The sequence below is a fragment of the Crotalus tigris genome, unplaced genomic scaffold (genome assembly GCF_016545835.1).
Source record: "Crotalus tigris isolate CLP2741 ecotype Arizona unplaced genomic scaffold, ASM1654583v1 scf7180000018923.2277400, whole genome shotgun sequence".
Classification (NCBI taxonomy): Eukaryota; Metazoa; Chordata; class Lepidosauria; order Squamata; family Viperidae; genus Crotalus; species Crotalus tigris.
Genome location: NW_024097276.1, coordinates 1,213,531 through 1,237,609, shown reverse-complemented (window position 1 = coordinate 1,237,609; position 24,079 = coordinate 1,213,531). Strand labels below are relative to the sequence as shown.

Genomic DNA, 24,079 nt, shown 5'->3' with positions numbered 1-24,079 from the left:
GGAGATAGGGAGGGGTATAACTGCTGTTAGCTTCTGTAGGAGGTGTGGCTTTTCCCTGCAACTCTTGTGAGTGCATGGTTAAAGTTTCACCACGCTTTGCAAACCGTTTTCTTTTACTAAACTCAACTTTGATAATAAAAGAAACTTTATTCTGCTACTCCGAACCTCGTCTCTGAATTTCTTTCAAGGAATTCTACAAACATTGGGTACCTGGGAGAGTGGGTTATGAGGTAGCTGAAAGGGCATGGAGTAGTAGGGTAGGAAAGTGCCTGGGCAATTCTAGGGGACGCCAGATTGTTAATTTGTTTCGTTTCTAGTTCCAATCCCTCTTCCAAATCTTAACCCAAGTTAGGCAACCAAATTGCTGGACATGCCAGGTTTAAGTTGGTGCTTTTTAAATAGTAGGTTGGTAATAAATCCAGGCTTGTTGATGACTCAATTCTGGATGAGAAGGCATTGCTCGTATTTGCTGCTAAGAGCCGGCTAAATAATAAGCCCCTCTTACTAAGATGAGTCCAGGAGGCTCATGTCTTGCTTTATTCCTATCTCAAGCAATAGAGGTATTATGGCAATTGTGTGCTAGATTAATCCTGGCTATTATGAACACTGGCATATGAGGTTCAGCCAAGGAACGTTACGGTGTTCCTGCTCTTATATAGTCCTCAGAGGCATGACTCCATCCCTCTCTGAGCTGCTTGATTTTACAGATATGAATTTGCTCAGACTATTGGTACTGGCTGATTTTAATCTCTTTTTGCTGAGATTAGAGGTAACTTGAGGGTTTATAACTGCAGTGGCATTATAGACTTATCAGTGGCTCAACCTACATTTCTGCCACACATTAGACCTGGTCCTAACTTTGGAAATGAGAAATGGGTTCTGGACAACATACCCATCAGTCCTTTATCTATACATCGATAATGATGGTGTTAACCAAAACTACAACCATTGCAAAGAGAGCTGGCCAATTAAAATAGCTCACTGCGAGTGTCTGGTAAATAGAAGATTTCCAGAGATCATTTGGAGCGCAGAAATCCTCTGAATATTTAGAAATGCTTTGAGACATGAGAAAGAATTAACTTCCTTTTCTCTTTCACTGATTCCATGGGGCTATAGAGTCTTATTTCAGGGGAAAGACACCAGCTAGAAACAGCTGTGGATTTTAATGTATCTTAAGTGCAGTAACATAATTGACAAATAGGTGGTAAGACAATAGGGGAACTCAGGCACCACACAGGTTATGTAGAAAGTAAACAGGGTCGGTCATAAAGGACTCAAATGTCTATACACCAATGCACAGAGTATGAACAGCAAACAGGGTGAACTAGAAATTCAGGTAAATGAGGGCAGATATGACATTGTTGCCATTACGAAAACTTGGTGGGATGAAACCCACAAATGGAACACACAGCTAGAGGGATTTAAATTATTTAAAAAAAATAGACCAAATAAAAGAGGAGGTGGAGTTGCTTTCTATATAAGAAATAACTACATCTCTACAGAAATAGAGCACAACAATGATGAAAACTGTCTCGAATGCATTTGGGTCAATATAAAAGAGAAAAAATGACATTGCCATAGGTGTATACTATAGGCCACCCAACCAAACAGAGGAAATAGATGAACTTTTTGCTAGTCAGCTAATTAAGGTATGTAATGGGGGACTTTAACTACCCTGACATCAACTGGGAGACAAACTCTGCTCCAAGTGGAAGATCAAACAGATTCCTGACAAACCTAGCAGACAACTTTGCCTCACAAAAAGTGGAGAAGGGAACTAGGGGATTAGCCATTTTGGATCTAATTCTCACTAACAGAGATGAAATGATAGAGGATGTTGAAGCCACAGGAACCTTGGGAGGTAGTGATCGTGCAATATTGGAATTCAACATAATGGAAGCACAAGCAATAGAACATAATCAAACTAGAGTCTTGGACTTCAAGAGAGCTAATTTCAATAAACTTAGAGAGGGCTTGGGAAGGATTCCATGGATGAGAATCCTTAAGGGGAAAACAACTCAAGAAGCTTGGGAAATTTTGAAAAGTGAGATAATAAAAGCCCAGTCCAGCACAATACCAACAAAGAGGAAAAATAACAGCTCTCAAAAGAAACCAGCATGGCTGCATAAAGAACTCTCTGATAAATTGAAAGATAAAAAGGACAAGTATAGAAAGTGGAAAGAGGGGCACATAACTAAATCAGAATATCAGCAAATAGCCCGAGCCTGCAAAGATGAAGTGAGGAAAGCTAAGGCTCATAATGAACTAAGGCTTGCAACCAAAGTCAAAAAATAACAAAAAAAGCTTCTTTCAACATGTAAAAAACAAGAAAAAAAGTGAAGGAAATGATTGGTCCATTAGTGGGTGAAAGTGGTAAGAAGATGACAAGCAATAGGAAGAAAGCAGAACTATTTAACTCGTTTTTTGCATCTGTGTTTACACAAAGGGAAAAAACAGACCAACCTATTAAAAATAGGTATAAAACAGTATAGAAAACACGTTAAGATAGGCAAGAAGATGGTAAGTGAGCACCCAGCCTAGACGAGTTCAAATCACCAGGACCAGATGGATTACACCCCAAGGTTCTCAAGGAACTGGCAGATGTGATCTCAGAACTACTGAACTATATTTTTCAAAGATCTTGGAGCACTGGGGAACTACCAGAGGACTGGAAAAGAGCTGATGTAGTTCCCATCTTCAAAAAAGGAAAAAAAAATGGATCAGGAAATTATAGACCTATCAGCCTGACCTCAGTACCTGGGAAGATTCTGGAAAAGATAATCAAACAACAAATCAGCGAACACCTAGAGGCAAACAAAATCACTACTAAAAGCCAACATGGGTTTGTCAAAAACAGATCATGCCAGACAAACCTTATTGCATTCTTTGACCAAGTGATAAGATTAGTGGATCAGAGGAATGCTGTGGATATAATTTACTTGGACTTCAGTAAGGCATTTGATAAAGTAGATCACAACCTACTACCCGATAAGATAGAAAAATGTGGGTTAGACAGCATCACCACCAGATGGTTTCATAGCTGGCTGAGCGGCCGTACTCAGTGTGTGGTCCTCAATGGAACCGCATCTACATGGAGGGAAGTATATAGTGGGGTGCCCCAGGGCTCTGTTCTGGGCCCAGTGCTCTTCAACATCTTCATCAACGATTTGGACAAGGGGATAGATGGGGAAATCATTAAATTTGCAGATGACACCAAGCTGGCAGGAATAGCCAACACTCCAGAAGACAGGCTTAGGATACAGGAGGATCTGGACAGACTTGAACACTGAGTGCTATCTAACAAAATGAAATTCAATGGTGAAAAAAGTAAGGTTCTACATTTAGGCAAGAAAAACCAAATGCACAGGTATAGTATAGGGGGTACCTTGCTCAATAGTAGTAACTTTGAGAGGGATCTTGGGGTCTTAGTGGACAATCACTTAAATATGAGCCAGCAGTGTGTTGCAGCTGCCAAAAAAGCCAACACAGTGCTGGGCTGCATTAACAGAGGGATAGAATCAAGATCACGTGAAGTATTAATACTTTACAATGCCTTGGTAAGGCCACACTTGGAATACTGCATCCAGTTTTGGTCACCACGATGTAAAAAAGATGCTGAGACTCTAGAAAGAGTACAGAGAAGAGCAACAAAGATGATTAGGGGACTGGAGGCTAAAACATATAAGGAAAGGTTGCTGGAATTGGTTATGTCTAGTTTAACGAAGAGAAGGATGAGGGGGGACATGATAGCAGTGTTCTAATATCTCAGGGGCTGCCACAAAGAAGAGGGAGTCAAACTATTCTCCAAAGCGCCTGAAGGCAAAACAAAAAGCAACGGATGAAAACTAATGAAGGAGAGAAGCAACCTAGAACTAAGGAGAAACTTCCTGACAGAACAATGGACTCGATGACCTCCAAGGTCCCTTCCAACTTTATTATTATTATTATTATAAAATGAAATTCTGGAGGAAATTAGTTTAACTGGAAGTGAAGCCAATTCTTATTTTAATACAGTTGTGCAATGCTTCAGACTTACTCTCTTAAGTGCTTTGGGGCACATGGGAACACAAACATCACATCTATAATACCTGCACAAAGTATTTATTGCCCATTTCTTTCTAACCCCGACTCTATAATTTATCTTAGTGATGATACTGTTAAAAGATGAATGCATATGACTATTATAATATAGTTAGCTTCAGTGTTCACCATATCTCATCTAAAATATTGTTTCCAGCTCTGGTTACCACTTTTTAAAGATTCAAACAAATGAATTTGGGACATGGCAGTGAGAATATTAGGGACACAAAAATCTTTAAATCTGATGAACAGATTGAAGGAGCCAGACATGTTTAGCTATTAGAACTGAAGGCTTTAGTAGGGACTGACATTAATTTTCAGATACCTGAAAGAATGTCACAGAAGACTATTATCAATTGTGCTGAAATAGAGGATACAGAAAATTTGTTTAATTTCTGGTAGTCAGATTCCAAATGAATGTGAAAAAACTTTGCTAACAGCAACAACTATTTGATAATGGAATGAAAATGTTATATTGTCATTCATATAATTCTTTAATATTCTTAGTTCAAAGACCTCTCATTATTTTATTATTAAGCTTGTGGAAACAGCATTGTGATAAACAGAATAACATGCATTTTGTAGTCAAACATTTTTATTGGAATAAATTCTATAAACAGAATTTCCACTGTATCAGTGGAAACAATATTTATATACAACAATATTTATATATAAACTGATCTGCATTAGCAGAATTTACTAAAGTTTTTTTAAAAAAAATGTCTGCAAATTACAGTATTTCACATATATGGTGCCCAACCAAGATACATCTGACACAGCAAGTTTTCATCAGTTGAATCTTGAATAAGATGGTGAACATGTCCTTCAATTGACAATGGTAGGCCCTTTACCCTGTTCCTGTTTTTTATTACACCCTGCAGCCGCTGCTCTATATCTTGCACATGAGTCTTGGCCTGAAAAACAAAAAATAATCTATGTAAGAAAAAGATGTCATTAGTACACTAGAAGCTAAATTTTTAGTGGTAAGTATTCTATCTTTCTCTTTCCAACATAAAAGACTTGAGTTTTCGCTGTGGGTTATTGAATTATATAAAACTGAGTACTATATACTATGTACTGAGCCATAAATTACAATTTACATACTATATAATGTATACATATTACATTAAATCAATCCAACTATCTTATGGTTTAGCATAGTGAACAAACCCTACAGCTACCTAGTAAACACTGGGAGCATCTACTATTTATACATACCCAACCATCTTAAAATATTGGGAGACTGTCACTTACTGACAGATACTTAATTTACATTACTCTTACATGTACATTAATTTACATATATTAAAAAATTTAAAATCAACAACAAATTACGGTCAACACCATTGCAGACAGGACCTAAGAGACTTGACATGCACCCCCATCTTCCCATTCAGAGGTAAAAAGGAAAATGGGGGGGGGGGATTTAGGATTTTATCCCCATCCCAGCAGTCAAAAGAGCTGGTTAAACCTCTGTTAGTCATTTTCCTATCAGAAAATATGGATGTCTGAAGGACAGTAGCTTAGCCACAAACAACCCAAAAGTTGTTTTCATGCTACAATAATTCCTCTAATTTCAGTGTTACCTGAAAAAATGATTCATCATAGCATGCTCAATATGTGTGTAATATAACCACAGCTGCTGCATATATTATGGTGAGAGCCTACTGTATTAATAATAGGATACAATTCCATAAATTATTTAGTTTTTATTGATAGATATTAAAGAATAGGCAATTTCAAAACGAGTATGTTTCAAACTTAACTTTGAATTCTTCAGTTTTTTAAATTCTTCATTAAAACTGATAAGAATCAGTGGATTGAGTATGCTTAAAATATGCTTTGGAAGATTCTAGATTTATCAGAGACAATTTGGGGTAGTGGCAAGATATTGGGCTATTAACTGGGAGACACCTTAGGCATAAAACTAGCTGAGCCAGTAACTGTGTCTTTGCCCTAGGAAGCAGGCAATGGAAAACCATTTCCAAAATCTTGGAAGGCTGTTCCAGGAATCAACAAGGACTTGAAGGCATGGGAAAAAAAGATAACTGTATGTATATTTTGCTAATTAAAAACATTAAAAGTATAATCTATAAATTTTAAATGAGACCAGCAAATATTTTAAGTATCATTTTTATTTATACCATAAGAATTAATCTCCATCACAAAATTAAATATTTCTAAATACTATTAATGAATGAAATACTTATAAAAACTTAAACTGCTAGCATTTATCAATATATGAGAGTGACCTGATGAAAAGCAAATAGGTCAAAGTTTCCAACTCTTGTAGATATCTGTTCCTATTGTGTTTGCTCTTCTTGAATAAATTCAGTTATCATTCAAAGCAAGATTATATTGCTTAATTTTATAGTGTCTATTTTTATTTGTTTACTGTCCAGTGCAAAGTTTGACTTTTTAACCCTGGGTTTTACCAGCTTACCTTTTCATTGACAATTTCTCCAGTTTCATTTACTAAGGTTTTTGTATTGCCTCTAACTGGTTTACTCCATTCCACAAGGGGATCATGGAGAAAAGTCTTCAAAACACTAGATTTGGGAGGGAACAAAATATTTTTAGTTGCATTTGTTGTAATAAATCTCATTAGATTCAGTTACTACCCAAATTTGATGGGAGTAGAACAGCATATTATAAAATAATAATCATAATAATAATCAGTCTGACTACAAACAACAGCATGACAAAGTAGCAACAATGGTGCACTGAAATATCTGCAAGAAACCCCATTTGCCTGCAAGCAAGAACTGGTATGACCACAAAATAAACAAAGTGATAGAAAATGAAAATGCTAAAGTGTTATGGGACTTCAGAATTCAGACAGACAAATGCCTTCCACAGGACACCCAGATATTAATTGTTGATAAGACAAAAATGTCTAGATAATGGATGTGGCAAGAGGTGGAGGCAACAGAAGAGAAAGAATTAGAGAAATCACAAAATGCAAGGACCTGCAAATAGAAGTAGAACTACTATGGCAAAAGAAAGAAGAGATACTATCAATAGTACAGGTAGTCCTCAACATACAAGAATTCATTTAGTGATCGTTTGAAATTACAACAGCACTGAAAAAGTGACTTATGTCCGTTCTTCAATCTATGATTCCAGCATCCCCAAGATTCTGTGATCAAAATTCAGACATTTGGCAACTGACTCATATTTATGATGATTGCAGTGTCCCAGGGTCATATGATCACCTTTTGCAAATTTCTGACAAAATTTCTGGGAAAGCTGGATTCACTTAACAACTATGTTACTAACTTAACAGCTGCAGGGATTCACTTAACAACTGTGGCAAGAAAAGTTGCAAAATGGGGCAAAACTCACTTAACAAATGTCTCACTTAGCAACAGAAATTTTAGGCCCAATTGTGGTTACAAGTTGTAATAGGTGCCTTGGACACAATCCCAAAACATCTGGAGCAACACTTCAACACACTGCATGGACAAAATCATCAATTGCAAAAGGCAGCTTTTATTGGAATGGTTTATATTCTGTGATGACACCTTTAATACAATCAAAAACAACATCTACCCATCTCGGGTCCTTGGAAGGGACTCATTAGGTTGATAAAAATGCCAAATCCAGTGTAAATAGCTGGCTCATAATCAGGGGATGTAAAATAGAGGAGACAAAAAATTGGAAGAGATCAAGTATCAAGATCTGAAAACTAAAGTTGAACATGGCATAAACTGGCTATTGTGGCCTCAGAGGTTATTGGCACAATGACAAACTTTCCACCTGTCAATTACAAAAGGCCACATCACTAGGATGCATATATATGTATATACACTACGTCAATACATTATGACATCCTAGGTTCTTGAGAAGAACTTGATGCATATGAAGGCCAATACCAGCTAATGAACTGGCTATTGTGATTTCACATTGTTGTGTACATAATATTATTTCTAGATTTCTATAAGAGCCTTAAAAAGTTATAAGTGCATTGATTCTGAGCTGAAAGTTTGTAACTAGACTTTATCTACTTCAGTTTTCCCACTGCAAATCATTTTCCAATTCTTATTTGGGAAGTACCATAAGCAAATCCAGAAGAAATAACCACAAAATAATTATTTGCAGCTCTCTTTCTTATTAGCACAATTGTTTATAATTGCATGACTCTCCTAACAAAGAGAGAAAAAGAAAAAAAATATTTAAGAGCAGTATTACCCACTGAATATTACAAGCCTTATTTGTGCATTGTGTAAAACAGCGGTTCTCAACCTATGGGTCGCGACCCCATTTGGGGTCGATCGACCATTTTACGGGGGTCGCCAAACAATGCGATCCACCATTTTTCCCCCTCAGGGGGCGCCGCCGCGCATGCGCGCCACGCATGGGAGCATTGCGCATGCGCGGCACGTTTGTGTGATGGGGTTGCCATCACACAAACGTTGAGAAACGCTGGTGTAAAAGGAAACTAGGCTTTCAAAGAATATAGTGGCTGGACACCATCAAAGCTGATACCAGCCAGAGCATAGAAAAACTCAAAGAAATAGTACAAGATCGGAAGATATGAGACCTGACCCACAGAATCGCAAATAGTTGGACACAACTAAATAGTTATGCAATGAAGCATGGCAATAATAAAAAATTGAAGTTGATATAATTAAGTGTAATAATTTTATGTGCACTCTTTCTTTACCTCATGAGTGGTTCTCTCTGATTACGCATAAGTCTTAAGGTAACTTCACAAGCTCTCCTGAAGAGCCCTTCTGTGCCCATTGGACCCATCGCATTAACCATGTTATGAGTAAGGCGAAATGGAACAATTTCTGGAAAGTCAAAAGTTTCTCCCTTTAAATGAATTTAAAAAGAATATGTTCAGTAATTCATGCTTCTCTCAGTAGATTCATATTCTGTTTGTCTTATGCAATTATACAAAACAATTTATATAAAGTATACTATTATAATGTTAATTACAGCATATTTCACTCCTTTCCAAATTACTTTGGTGTTTGGGTATAGAAAGGCTAATTATGTTTTGTTATTAACCAATGTTAAATATAATATAAAAATAAAACCCGTATTTGTGATTTTTATTACTGGATGTGCAAAATATTCAGTACATGGGACAGCTTTTTTAAATGATTCATGGCTACATCAAAACTAATGTTTCAGGTGGGTCTGTGATGGAACTAAGCAGGGTAGATCTGATCCAGGCAAAAGCGTTTGGGTGATTATGGGGGGTGGGAATCAAAGGACATTGACAGTTGGAGAGAGAAAGGGAAGGAAATGAAGAAAGATGCTGGGAAGATTGGGGATTGCTGTTTTTAGAAATTGGCAGCTGAATGAAGCGAGGAAAATTAGGGGTGGTTAGCCTGATGTGATATGATGCATTGCTGTTCGACACTGGGATTTGAAGGAAGTTAATGTAGGCCAGATCAATACGATATGCTAGCATCAAAGATCGGGGGGAAAGATTGGGAAAAATAAGTGACTAGGCAGGCCAATGGGATAAGTTCACTTAAGGCAGTGCTTCTCAATTATTTTCTGTCATGCCCCCCTAGGAAGAAGAAAACATTTCGCGCCCCCCGCGCGACCGTAAATTTTTTTTTTCTGTACAGAGGACCGATTTCCGGGTCTAAAAGTCACACGGGCGGGTTTGGCCAATCAGGATAGAGCATCATGTCTATCCAATCGGGTCCTTTGCATGTGTCACGTGCGTTGGCGGTCATGTTGTCCTCCGTGTCGGGCTGCCGCTTGCAAGTGAGTCGGATGATCCGATCTAGAAATCCAATATGACAGTATTTGCCGAGGTCAAACGAGCCCCCCTTTACGGAGCCTCGCGCCCCCCCTGGGGGGCGCGCCCCACTATTTGAGAAGCACTGACTTAAGGTATTGGTATTAGCAGCTCAAGGAAGGCAGAGAGAAGGGAAAATGCTGGAAGGATGATGGGTTGGAGAGTTGGGTGCATAAACACTTCCAGAAGCTGATGAGAGGGAGATGGGAGAGAGATTTTATTACCAGTGTTGGCCTACTCACCTCATCCAGAGTTTGTTTTGTTGAGAACCTGAAGTAGCTAAGATTTTTAGCTTTTGCTTCAGCTAAATGTGGATAGTTCAGAATGGTTTGATAGAACCTCCAGATCATATTGATTTTGTTCTGGGTTGCAGATGAAACATTGTTCCCATTGAAGTACCCCCCTTTGGGAGGATGTCTACCCTTAAAGAAAGTCTTGATAGTTTTAAATAAATGAACTAACTGTTCTCTATGTATTGATACATTTTGTCCCTGGAAGTTAAAAGAACATTTTTTATACTGGAAGTATTGTTTGCAAAGACTGGAGGTTAAACTTGCCTGGAAAAATTTGAAGACTACTTCGAGTAATCATGACTGCAGTTCAGATGTAATTGTTTCGCCAACATACTTTGAAATAAAAATATTTTAAATTTAATATTTAGCTGCTCACCTTATTAAACAGACAGTTGAAATCTACATGCACACATTCACCAGTTAGAGAATCAAACAGAATATTTTCTCCATGACGGTCCCCAAGACCCAGCATGTATCCAACCATTGACATAACTGCAGTGGAACGACAATAAGCTGATCTGCTGCTGTACCTACAGAAAAAATAAAGATCAAGATACCTTATAGGTGCTTGATCATTTTGTAATAATTGTTGGTTGCATAACAAAACAACAAAAACATAAAAAATGTATAGTTTATGATTACTACAGTCAGTCCTTGACTTATGACCCCACTTGGGAATGGAACCTTCATTGCTAAAAAAAAGGTGGTAGTTAAGTTGCTAAGTGCCTGAATTTTGATCATGTTGGCTGTGGAGAAACTGCAATGGTCATAAATGTGAGGGCTGGTCATAAATGCAAAGACGAGTGGTAAGTCACTTTTTTCAGTGCTGTCATAACTTCTAATGGTTGTTAAACAAATATTTGGAAGCCAAGGAATACTTATAAAGTCTTTCAATTTTTCAATTCAAAAATTATATAGGCAATCAGATTTTCTTTTTAAATTCTAGATATTATTAAAGTGTAATTCAAACTTTATTTATTTATTTAGTATACCACTCAACACCTATTAACTATAGAAAAAAGACTGACCACGAGGTAGGATCAGGGAATTTTCTCAGAAACCACTCATGAAAAATTGGAGGATGCCGAGGAAGTAGAGTTTCTTTGAAAACCTTCAGCTTTTCAGATAAAGGTGCTGTCTTTGGAATAATACACTGACGTAGCTCTTTACCAGTCATATAGATGCCTATAAAAGAAAAATGAATATAATTAGGCTGCATATTCTATGGTGGTGAAGCATTGCAAAGAGTGACTGTATTCACTATTTCTCCTTCCCTATCCTCCACTTTATCTTTTCATTCACACTTTTAAAAGATTACATCATCATTATTTTACCTTTTTCTTTGTATAATTTGATTAGGATATTTCGCAAACCAGCAGTGTTGTTCACCCATTCAATGATTCCACATTCCTCATTCAGAGGAATAACAGCATAGGTTCGGATGTGGAGTTCTCGTCTTCGTGACTCTGCATCTTTTCTTAAACACTAGGGTAGGAACATGGCATGCTCCATAAGATTAATATAAAACAGTATCTTTAATTTTTACTTTGATTCATTTCTCTGTCTCTTGTAATCGAAAATTAAGGGTTTGTATTTTTAGGAAGGATGTGTGTGTACACACAAACACTTTTATATACACATATACAAACACATACGCAAACATCAATTGCTTTATTTTTCCTAAAAAAAGATCTCTTAAAGAAGGTTCAGGGAGTTAAAGTTAAGTACAATCCAATATTATTAAAAGTTTATATACTGCACAATATTTCTGTCTACCAAGACCATCTAAGCACTTAAAAATTTAAAACAGAATTACAAAAATAATTTTAACAGAAAACAGTAATTTTGACAAAAATATTGAATCTTTCTTAAAATAAAATCACTGTTCCTATTCTTTCAAAATTTGGCAAACAAGAACCAAAATGACTTTATAAATATAGAAAGACAAATAATATGGGCTCCTTTTAAGCATATAAAAAGCCTAGCATATATATGACTAGATTTTAAACACATTTATTTCCATCAGTGCCACTATAGTATTAGCAAGTTTTACCGAGATTTATATTCAAAATCAGCTTTTCATAAAACACGTTACATATTTTAGAAAGTAGACCATTACTCAATGTATTAAATCAGGCTTGATTAAAACCAGAAAGTCTTCTCAGTTTACAGGTAACAGACACTGATTTATAAGCCTGTGTCGCTTAGAATGGGGACAAACAATAAGAGGAACTGCAAGCAAGCATATTTGAGTTAATCAATTCTGGTTAACCATTATACACAAACATTCTCACTGATAACGCTGATGCTAAGAAAACATTTAGTGGATTGTCAGCAGCAAGTTTGCCATACATTCAGAAATCTGTTTAGAAATTAACCTTATTTATGAGGGAATTGAATTCCATGAGTCGACAGTCTTTTCTAAGATCATCTTTTGGTTTACACATCATGATATAAGATTTTCCGTCTGAACCTTTTAAAGTAATCTTCTTGGGCTTCTGAAGAGATGGAAGAATTTCAACCTACAATAAAAAAAGAGGCATAGTTCACACTGTCTCAGCCAACATACCCCACAGATATGTTGCTACTGTGAGGAAAATAGTATTTGATTTATAACCATTCATTGGTTCAAAGTTACAATGGTGCTAAAAAAAATGATATTACCTGTTCTCAAGGTTACAACCATCACATAATCCCTGGGATCATGTAATGACAATTCGGGCACTTGGCAACAGGCTCACATTCATGACAATTTCAGGGTCTTGCGGTCATGTGATCATGACTTGCATCTTCCCAAGGCTTCTGATAAGCAAAGCCAATGGGGGGGAGGGGAGCTGGATTCACTTAATTGCTACAGTAAAAAATGATAACATCAGGTCCACTCATGCCATGACTTGCTTAACCACTACATCGCTTAGCAACTGAAATTTTGGTCCCAATTGTGGTCATAAGTCAAGGACGACTACCTGCTGCCTTGAGGTCCTGAAGAAAAAATATGACATAAAGCTAAGACATAATTTCATTTAAAGACTTAATTCCCCTTTTCTATTTTACCTTGGCTCCAAGAGAAAGTAAATTTTGGAAAGTAAATTTAGGCTAAATTATAAAAATACAAATAAGTTTAGGAGCCTTTTCCATTGTGATATCCAACCTTTGGAACATGATTCTCCTTGAGCTTAGATTGGCCTGAATGCTGCTGGCCTTATGGAAGATGTAGCTTTGTCTCCATATTTGGTGATCTGGATGTAGAGCTGAAAGTGATGGATTGTACTCTGCTGTAGATTGTGTCTATATTTTTGTGTTTCAATATTTTTTAAATAATGGCTTTATACCTTTGTTTTTATTTGCATTTCTTTATTTTTCTCAATGTTCTTTTAATAGATGTGAGCCATCCAGAGTCACATTTGTGAGATAAGTACTAAATATTTATTAAATTTTATATGCTGCCCATCTTATTAGTGAAACAATTATATAAACTGAACAAGCAAACAAACAAGGATTAATAGATACTAACTGTATCATCAAAACTTTCAATGTAAGCCCAACATCCAGGAAATGGATCATGATTGGAATGTGTTCCAGGAATTGAAGGAAGAGTTGGTATCATTACAGATTGCAAAGGAATAAGAATCTGACTAAATGTTTGGTCTTCTACCAGCCTCTTGAGGTTTTTGAAATGAATAGCCATGCTTAAAGTGGATGTGTTTCCTTCGACCTGAAAAAAGGGTAAAAAGTAATGAAACCAACCATTCAAGCATATAATTATCTTAATTTTAAGTATAAATTTAATGTCCATATGGTTTTTTCAAACTCATCATTACCTAATTTAGGATCTAATTTCAACCCCAGAACAAAATGCAGCATTATTGATAGGTTTAATATAATATAGTAATATATTTGAATAAATCTACTAAAAATCTTCTAAGTGTTCCTATCTTCTGAAAATATATGATATCGAACTAATGTTCTCCAGTCGACATCATGTATCCATCAATGGGAAGGGGGCACAATTTTCAGCTATTAGCCTTCCTTTCCAACTCTATGTAATATAGTCCTGGAAGACTATCATCCCTGATAGTCTTTTGATGAAGTCAGGAACTATCTATCATACAGGTGTATAATAAACTGAAATCTTACATAATTAAGGCAAATGACTGAAAAATAAAAACACCTGGTAATATTCCTTTAGTAGGTCCCTCAGTCTTTTGTGCATAAACATGGCAATTAACCAATTATTTCAGCATGATAGTGATGACTGTCAAGAAGTTAGCCAAAAAAGAGGGGGCAATTAGTTAGAAAAAAATGGGGAAAATAAATGATGTCCCAGAATTACCGAAGGATCTCTAAATGAAATAAAGGCAATCACCTGAAAGTAGGTGATTAATTTTTCACTGGAATTTTATGTTTCAGTACTTGGTATACTTCAGAACAATACAATAAAGGTTTTTCATTAAATAATTATTTCATTAAATAATTAAACTAATTAAATTTTTATTTTAGAAAATTAGATATTTGACACTTTAATCCTTATAAAACAAAAGAACAATCATTATTGGTTATGGGGATGAAGGCAATTATGCCATTTTTTTTAAATAAACAAAGGACACATTTTGTGTGAAGTACTGGCTAACAAAGTATTCTCAGATTTTAATTTCACTTCAAAAAAGTAACTTTTAGAAAAATCACAAAATGTGCTTTAAAAAAGTTTGGAGTTGGCAGGAGGGGCAGGGTTCGCACTGAAAAATATCTCTGCTCACCCTTCTTTTGCTCTTTCCTTTTGGGAGTACAAGAAATCTAGCTGGATACCACTTTGACTATAAGTGGTCAATAGTTGTTTCCAAGAGGTCCATGGTGCTCTCAGCTTGGTTATTTTCTTGCAGACGTTTCATTATCCAAACCAGAGCTTTGATGATGTTACCTAGTGTGGGCAATGAAATGTCTGGAAGAAAACAACCAACCTCAGAGAGCACCATGGATCCCTCATTTCAACCCTGAGTTACAAATATTCTCTTATTATCGATGCAGGTAATAATAAAACAATGTAATAATAAAAAACTTCTTTTAATTATCTAAAGCATATTTAAGAGCATTTATTATGATGGTATTAGTTTAGATTTTGTTTAGATTTAACTCAACAATTCCTAGTTTGGTTATGTTTTCAAATCCACAAAATCCACAGCCTGAACAAGTCTAAGTCCAATCCTTTATAATAGATTGTAACATTTATAGATTAGAATAAAGAACACACTAAAATGAATACTCTGCTTTCACAAAATAAACACTGTTAATCTATCAAGAATATTAAATTATAGAAAATGAGTTAGTTTCGTGCAGTATATGCATTACCGATTTGTTACACAGTTCTAGGAGTTTATCCGTCAGGCGAGCTGCATCCACAATAAACTTGCCCAAAGATGCCTTCATATTAATAGCTTTGTTTAAGATTTCTTTGCATCTGGTGGCCCGCATTGGATAGGATGACTGCAGAAAATTCAGTTTACTGAGTTTCAATGTTATCGTTCAAATCAAAATTTCCAGAGCAATTGACAATAACACACACACAAAATTACAACAAAACAATTGCATCAAAATAAATTCAGAAGTTAAAGCCTGACAAAGAAAATATCTTTGCCTGACATGTAAAAGGCATTAATGTAAATCTCAGGTAAGTCTCACACTCACAAAAACAAAATAAAGGCACAAAAGCTGAGCAATTCTTCTGCTGCATAGCCATCTATCTCAGTTTAGATATGGGACCTCGAAAGAGCACTGTGGAAAACAAGTAGACTGTACATACACACCTTCACTCCCAACATACTTTTTACATAAGTAGATTCACTACCTGCAGAGGGCTATTGAAAATAAAAGTACAGTATATCTTAATTACATGATTTTTTCTCATTCTGGATTGATTACCTGGGATATATATAAAACTGTTGGTCACAAGAAACATTTCAAGGAAACATCTCTACAAGTGCAAAAGTTGAATTGTTTTAATACTGCCTATAGGGGGAACTTCTAGCTAAATCAAAAATGGAACAACATTTATGAAGTTACCTTAGATACTGCAGTCATCATCCACATAGCTTGTTGAGGATAAGCTAGAAAAACTTTAGCAATGATTGCCATAAGAACAAGGAAGACCTCATCATGTGAATGGCAGATTCGGGAAATCAGCTGAGAAAACGCTGTCAAAAATTGGTAAGGAGCCAAGACTTGTGTGTGCTCTGTAATCACTTTGTTAATTTTAGCCAAGTCATTTTTCATTTGTGCACGATCATGGCGACCAGCTAGACAAAGCAATGCAAATCAGTATCTTATTTAATGGAAAAAAGAAACATGTACACAGTTCAAAATCAAACTTATCCCCATTTTTTTTATATCTACAGTACATCTAAAAAGATCACCCTTCTTTATCCTTTATTCTGTAGCTACATGTTGAAAATCTGCTGAACACCCACAAGAACATATTTTCTTTAGTCATATACCTGTGTGGAATAAATTTCATACAAGTCATTTCACCAAGTTACAGAAAATATCATTTTATTCAATATAATTCTTTAATAACTATTACTCTGCATTTTAAATCAACATCTAATAGACTGACCAAAACATATTAAAAATGGAGATAAAAAGAATATATCTCTCTTTTTAGATTTGGATTGGATTAGATTAGCTATACTTGATATCTGCCTTTTCAGCTAAAGTATTATTCTCTCCTTTCTCATACACAAGACCTCACAATCTTACTCAGTCTTACATATTCATACTTAGCTACCCTACAAACACTTTACATGACCCAATCAGAAGTTCACTTATATTTGTATCAGCTAAAGCTCAATTCAGAAAGAGTACTTTTTAAAATATCTTACCTTTCTCATATTCATATGCTTTTGCTCCAAAGTCTAGCCACAAAGACAACATTCTTGGCATTGACTGGTATATGAATTGGTTTCCAAAATACAAAGATCTGAAATTAAAATACCACTTTGCAAAATGTGTATTATCTATGTCTTGTTTTCTTCTGTAGTTTATTTTCACTTTATCTCACACTAGTGTTTTTAAATTACAGGAAAAAGTACAATTAAATTAAAATCATTGGTGTAGTTTATAAGAATTGGCAGCTTTTATATCTAACTTTGGATATTTAAAATACATTACCTCTATCTGAGATTATAAATGCATTTATATAAAGTGTTTTATATAGAAAATGATTTAAGATATACTCTTTTTGGAAGGGGTATCTAGTTTATTATATTTTTTTAGCTTTATCCGTTAATTTAAATAAAAATGTTGAAACATCTAAATTGCTCATTAAATGAGAACTACCTGTTGTGGGCCTATGGCCATTGGCCATGTATACTGATGTTGGCATTTACAGCAGACAGGAATACCAGTTCTCACATTGTTAAACTGGCACTATTCTAGTCATCCATAAAATGTTAATAAGCATCAATATCTAGAATACTTGAAAAAAGGAGAAAAAAGGAAAAAATAAATATAAAGATCATTATATGCATTTATTGAACTAACCTTCCAAAATGAATAACAATGTATTTAATCAGGTCTCCCTGCTTTTCCATCTTGTTCTCTGTTACTGTGGGCATCACTTTATCAGAGTATTTAGCAAGATAAAAATGCCCATTCTCCCATTCTGGCAAGCAGGTAGTGACATCCTGAAGGGAAAAAATATAGGGTAATAGGTTTATTTATAATTGTAATTAAAATTTAGTTCCATGAGTCAATCATTACTTCAAGCATTTATAAACTCCTTCTAGAAGTATGCCACTCCAAATTAATATAAATCCTAAAATAGAAAAATAAAAAATATATACAGATTGCACCCAAAGAAAGCTGATGTGAACAAAAGTGATCTAGCTTAAAGTTTTAAAATTACATTAAGTGTTCCACTTTTGGCATTTACCTTATATTTTTTCATTACTGCATTACTCTCAAAGTTGGCTGTTTCTTCCATAAATCTTCCCACCAATAGCAGAGCTTGTCCATGAATGAGTTTACTTTTAGCATCACACAATTCTTGACTATCTGGAAAACATAACTCAACTCCCTTCTGAAGAATGATAAGACCTTGATGAGCTTCACCCTGAAAAAAAGAGCAAAAAAATATTAGCAGTCACAGTACTAATTTTATCACGGAGGTTTTATAAATATATTATATTAACAGTTATAGCTTTTGTATTAATCACAGATAAAATCAATCTTTTCAGCATACAACCAAAACATCTGTCAAGGGAGCAAGGACAAATGACAAAATGTATGAAACAGAAATAAAGAGTTACTAAATTAGTTTATCCTTGTGATGGAGGTTGGAAGTTACTACTTTATATATTTCTTTATATTTTCTTTATCTTTATACTCCCTCCTAGCACTGATTATGTTATCTAGTTTAGTAATGAAACATCTGCAAGAAAACAATCAAGCTCAGAGAGAGCCACACTTTCTTTATAATTTTTTTCTTTCTTCTCTTTTTTTCTTTTTCCCTACAATTTTATGCTTTCTATTTTCTTTCTATTTTTGTTTGTATTGTTTGTTTTGCCTTGGTGATGCAGCAGTTAGAATGCAGTATTGCAGGCTAATTCTGCCCACAGCTAGGAGTTCGATCCTGACTGGCTCAAGGTTGACTCAGCTTTCCATCCTTACAAAGTTGGTAAAATGAGGACCCAGATTATTGGGGGCAATTTGCTGATTTCTTAGAGAGTGCTTTAAAGCACTATGGAGCAGTATATATATCTAAGTACTATTGCTAGACTTTACTATTACAATCAACATTTCTTATATGTAAAAGGAACACTGCCACTTTGTAAAAAGTCTATAATACTATTTTTCCTTAGACAACAACCTCCTTAATATAAATCTTTAAACTGTAATATTAAACACTACAAAATATTTTTTCTGACCATATTTCATTTACATCAGGATGAATAAGTAAATCTATTTTATTAGCTTATAATATAAAATACAAAAATACAAAAGCAAGTAGTAGGAAACAAAGATAAGGAGAAGGGAAAAGGATAAATAAGCTTAAATGTTGCCCAACAATAAGTGATGAAAATTAAAATATAGAGGGAGTCACATTATATCATATTTACCTTAGACCATAGCCACTTTGCTCTTTCTACATAAAGTTCAGATAATTTGGATTCTCCAGCATTGAGGAGAGCATTATAGGCTGTTTGGTGATGACCAGCTTTACGTGCTACTCTGGCACTTTGGAGCCAACATTCTCCCATTTGCTCACTAAAATCCTCTCTGTAGGAATATACATTGTCAAAAATATAGTGAGACACTTATGACACTCCATGTGCACCAAAGAATAAATTCTACATAGATAGAACTCTTACATTCTTCAGATATTTTGCATCTATTGGTTTAAGGACTAACTGAAACTAACAATTTAAAGTAACAGCACTACAAAAATTTGTCCTCTTTGTAGTTTCCCATATGAGCTATTTATATTTATAAGGAATCTTACTTAGCTTGAAATGTCTTTATGTTAGTATGACTTTCTGCATAATAGTGCCATCACTGTGGAAAAAAATAGGACCATGACCTACTAAATTAGAATGTGCATAATATTTTTTTATTTTATTTCAACAGGCATTAAGATGAACTCAGTAAGCTTGACAATCCAAGCAAGTGCATATGGTTTTGCACTTTATGTGGCATTTTTCTTTCTTATCATTTTAATTTCACTTTCTTTCAAGCTTCCATTAATGTTTGGTAAATGACTGGCTTATATACTAATAGCTGCCTAGGAATATTCTTCTCTTTAATTCTCATGATTTATAAAACAGCATGGTTTCATTCACTGCCATCAGATGGCTTTAAAAAGGCATTAAAATAGAACAGAATTCTATCCTATTTTCTATTCTATTAGAATGTAAATCTAATAGAATAGAAAAAGTTCCTAATTGCTGGAAAGGAACAACAAATAAAGTCTTCTGTAACCTGTTCATTTGTTTCTATAGATATGGTTAGCCATGATGGCAAAGGCCCTTGCTTCTCCCTAGTAGGATGTTCTAGTGTTGTTATAATACAGTATCCATAAATTACAAAAATTGTGCAATTCAGCAATATTTAAACATTGGATAGTGCCTCTGCCTCACACATATTATACTTTTTCTCCCTTTTATTTTTTTGTTGACTTAAAGCAATGTACATATCTTATGTTTTTTATTTGGCCCACAACAAATAGCTCAGAAACTTAGTTAGTACCAAACTGACTTTTGAGGTGACAAATCTGTCCGCTGAAGATTATGTTAATATACCTACCTAACAAATTTAATGTATTAAAACATATGACCTAAACATATCTTGGAAAGCCAATCTGAGAGCTAATCTATCTAAATCTCCAGTCAGCTATAGGTTAGTTTGTTATCTATTATCTAAACCAGTGGTTCTCAACCTGTAGGTCGGGACCCCATTTGGGGTCGAACGACCATTTCATGGGGGTCGCCAAACAATGCAGTCCGCCATTTTCCCCCCCTTTTTCTTAGCTGTGCTACTCCCTTTTATTCTATTGGCTTTTGAAAGCCAATAGAATACTCTCTTGAATAGGTCTAATTCCATTGGCTTTCAAAAGCCAATAGGAATTGTCCAGGCTGTCTCTGCCCTGCTGAGCCCACCAAAAGTCCCATTCTGACCGGTTGGGTAGTCCTCAACTTACGACCGGTTGGGGGTTGCGGCATTAAAAAGGTTAAGAACCACTGATCTAAACTATCATGTAAATCTTCTGGGCAACTTTTAGAAAGTACAAATTTTGTTTTTGTCTTGTAAAAGTAATTGGTACTGATACTTCCCTTTTTAAACTACATTTCAGTCCATTTTAATTTGTAATTCACATAATAAAGAGAGAAAGACAGGATGGGAGAAAAAAGATTCCACAGCAGAATTTACCTTTTGACGAGGCCAAGCAAAGCCCGTCTAAGTGCCAGGATTGGCTCTTTAGCTCTGTATGAATTTTGTGTCATTTCTAAACGGGCATGCCAGTTCAAAGAATCTTTACCATAGTAATTATCAGGTTTTTGAAGCAGCAATCCAACTCTGTGCTCCAGCTCACAAAGCATATGTAACCTATGATTTGAGAACATTTATCTATTAACAGAGTATTTGGAAAGCTACAAACTTTAGAGATTGCATTATAATTTTACTGTACTATCATTTCAGTGTATACAAGGATAGTTCATCTTTAGAAAATTATTTTAATGGGAAAAATGACATTAAAATACTACAACTTTAAAAATCTGATTTATTTCGGATTAGGAAAAGTTCATTTTAGCTGGCTAAATGGGGAAATTCTGGGAGCTGAAGTCCACGTGCCTTAAAGTTGCCAAGGATGAGAAACTTTGGTCTAGAGAGCCCAAAATTACCTGCTGAATCTAGTGCTGCCAAGTATAAAACACACAATTTAAACCTCTGTTCTAAATGTATTCTCCAAAGAAAATAACTCCATGAATGGAAAAATGGATTAATCATACTATTATACAAACTATCTAAGGACATTTTGAAAACTCAAAATACACAATATATACTATAGTGCTTATTTTCCCTACTCTTCCCAGTCTGCACAATGGGGAAGCTTCACTACACTAATTCATCAGAAATCTCAACTTTTAAATTTTGTGATTCCCTTGTTTTAGGCAAATCTGTATAAAGTTTTATATTTGTTTTGCTGCAAATATGATCTGATGTTTTTCTGTCCCAGAACTAAAAAACTAATTGCTGAATTTAAGAAAATATCAAAAGAAAGATGGTTTAGAAAAAATACAATATATCAAAAGTATATTAAACAGCAACATAATATTTTTGGGGGGAAAATGCAGAAAAAAAATCTGTTATGTTTATTATTAAACTGTTATTAAACTTATTAAAAATATACCTGATAATATATTCATATCCTCGTTGGTAGGAGCCTCTTTCAAAACTTGCTGCTGAAAGAGGAACTATCTGTTCTGCTCGAACAGTTCTCAAAGTTTCATAGAAAGTGGCAGCTTCTTTCTTTTTGGCTGACAACAGCAACTGTCCAAGCCTAATACTCCATGTATTAGACTTCCCATCTAATTAAAGAAAGGTCAGTGGGAGAACCAAAATTTCATGTTAATGTAATCAACACAAACTTCTGACACACGCACACATTTTACCAGAATATTATAACAGAACCAGTTGTAAACATTCCAACATTCCATTCCATTAATGTTGGTATTTTAGTTGCCACAGCTATGCCAGAAACATTTTTTGGGAACTTCTGTAAAAACATATTGACAAAATGAGCATAATATTTCTGTACTGGGCAAGGCGATGAATTAGAAGATGCCCAAATTCCCTTCCACTCCTTAATTTCCATAATTCTATTATTTTAGTGCTATGGTGCAATTCACATGTGTTAATGTGCTAAAACATTCAATTTTAGCAAGATTTTTGATCTCTCTCTCTCTCTCTCTCTCTCTCTCTCTCTCTCTCTCTCTCTCTCTCTCTGTGTGTGTGTGTGTGTGTGTGAGAGAGAGAGAGTCTGACTAATTGTTTAGATATGAGGGGATGAGCATCTGACACTGCTAAACAACAATATTTTAATTAAATATAAAATATTTTACTTGATTTTTGAAATCGCTAAGATTTTGATATAACACACAAGATATTGTAATGACACTTAAATTCCATACTATTTCAGCATCTTTCCATTTTGGGAGGAGGACAGCACTTGGAACATTGTGCCATTTCCAATTTCACTGTGAACACACATGAGGCTTACTTATCAGATGGGACAGCTTGGACATCTCTCTTAGGACTGTCTTCAAAACTGATGTGGGACCCACTACATGTTTTAACCTAAATTGAGGACATTTCTCCAGATGCTTTCTGCTATTGTGTACTTAAAGGGGATGATTTCAAGTTATATCTCTACCAAATAAAGTAAAAATCCCAAACCTCAATATGTTTTTTTTAAATGGAGATGAGAATGTTAGCTACCATATTTTCCGGCGTATAAGACGACTTTCTAACCATGCAAATCTTCTCCAAAGTCGGGGGTCGTCTTATGCGCCGAGTCGTCTTATACGCTGGAAAATACAGTAACTTAAAATATATAAATCAGTACAATATCCTTACTATTTTCTCTACTGTACAGTACAGTACAGTAATAGTAAGGATGCTACCAAACTGATACCCCTGTTGTAATCAACAGTATTCATTAATAAAACAAATCCAATTCAAACAATCTCATGAAGCCCTCTGAATGTAATCTGAAGAATATGGTGGATTTGGAACAATGTAGGAATTGGAAAACACAGTCACTCTGTGAGTGAGATAGGCGGTCTTTAAATAGGATAAATAAATAAAAATGAGAGACAATATTACTGAATTTTGTCCTCATACTGTTTATGGCTGGTATCTTCTATATTCCCCCCAATAATCAAGAGCAAATTAAGATAAAATTCGTATTTAACAAACATCACATAATTATTCCAACAACCTGAAGCTAAATAATTTTCCAGGGAATCCCACTGTGTCAATTTCCAGGCAGCTTCTACTCTGTAGCTGTTTAATTCAGGTGTCCATTCAGGTCTAGTAAAAGGAGAAAGGAAGCTTAGATCAAACTAATAGCACGAGAGCCAGTTTGCTTGATGTCCAAAAAACTGTAGACCATTAGTTCTATTCCTGCTTTAGGCGCAAAGTCATTCAGTCATTCAGCCTTAGTCATACTTTTATATAGCCATTTAAAACTGTGCATCTATGTTCAAACTAGAGAGCCAATTTGGCCTAGTGGTTAAGACATCAGATTAGAAATGGGAGATTGTGAGTTCTAGTTCCACCTTAGGAACAAAGCCTGCTGGGTGATCTTGGATTGGTCACTTTCTTTCAGCCTTTCTAAGGAGACAATGGCAAACTATTTCCAAAAAACCTTGCCAAGAAAACCACAGGACTA

The 24,079-nt window shown here is 35.2% G+C and overlaps 1 protein-coding gene across 1 annotated transcript in view; it reads right to left on the bottom strand.

Moving 5' to 3' along the window:
• Positions 1 to 4,646: 4,646 nt before the first annotated feature.
• Positions 4,647 to 24,079, bottom strand: part of ATR (ATR serine/threonine kinase) — a 52,648-nt gene continuing 33,215 nt past the window's right edge. Inside the window, exons 31-47 of the mRNA XM_039357417.1 lie at positions 23,627 to 23,718; positions 22,037 to 22,214; positions 21,055 to 21,231; positions 19,248 to 19,407; positions 18,062 to 18,241; positions 17,671 to 17,813; positions 17,010 to 17,107; positions 16,195 to 16,427; positions 15,484 to 15,618; positions 13,652 to 13,852; positions 12,516 to 12,659; positions 11,472 to 11,622; positions 11,166 to 11,322; positions 10,514 to 10,667; positions 8,747 to 8,898; positions 6,524 to 6,629; positions 4,647 to 4,994 (exon numbers count right to left, since the gene is read on the bottom strand). Of these exons, the coding sequence (XP_039213351.1) occupies positions 4,821 to 4,994; positions 6,524 to 6,629; positions 8,747 to 8,898; positions 10,514 to 10,667; positions 11,166 to 11,322; positions 11,472 to 11,622; positions 12,516 to 12,659; positions 13,652 to 13,852; positions 15,484 to 15,618; positions 16,195 to 16,427; positions 17,010 to 17,107; positions 17,671 to 17,813; positions 18,062 to 18,241; positions 19,248 to 19,407; positions 21,055 to 21,231; positions 22,037 to 22,214; positions 23,627 to 23,718 (2,635 nt within the window). The 3' untranslated portion in view covers positions 4,647 to 4,820. The remainder of the gene's footprint in view (positions 4,995 to 6,523; positions 6,630 to 8,746; positions 8,899 to 10,513; positions 10,668 to 11,165; positions 11,323 to 11,471; positions 11,623 to 12,515; positions 12,660 to 13,651; positions 13,853 to 15,483; positions 15,619 to 16,194; positions 16,428 to 17,009; positions 17,108 to 17,670; positions 17,814 to 18,061; positions 18,242 to 19,247; positions 19,408 to 21,054; positions 21,232 to 22,036; positions 22,215 to 23,626; positions 23,719 to 24,079) is intronic.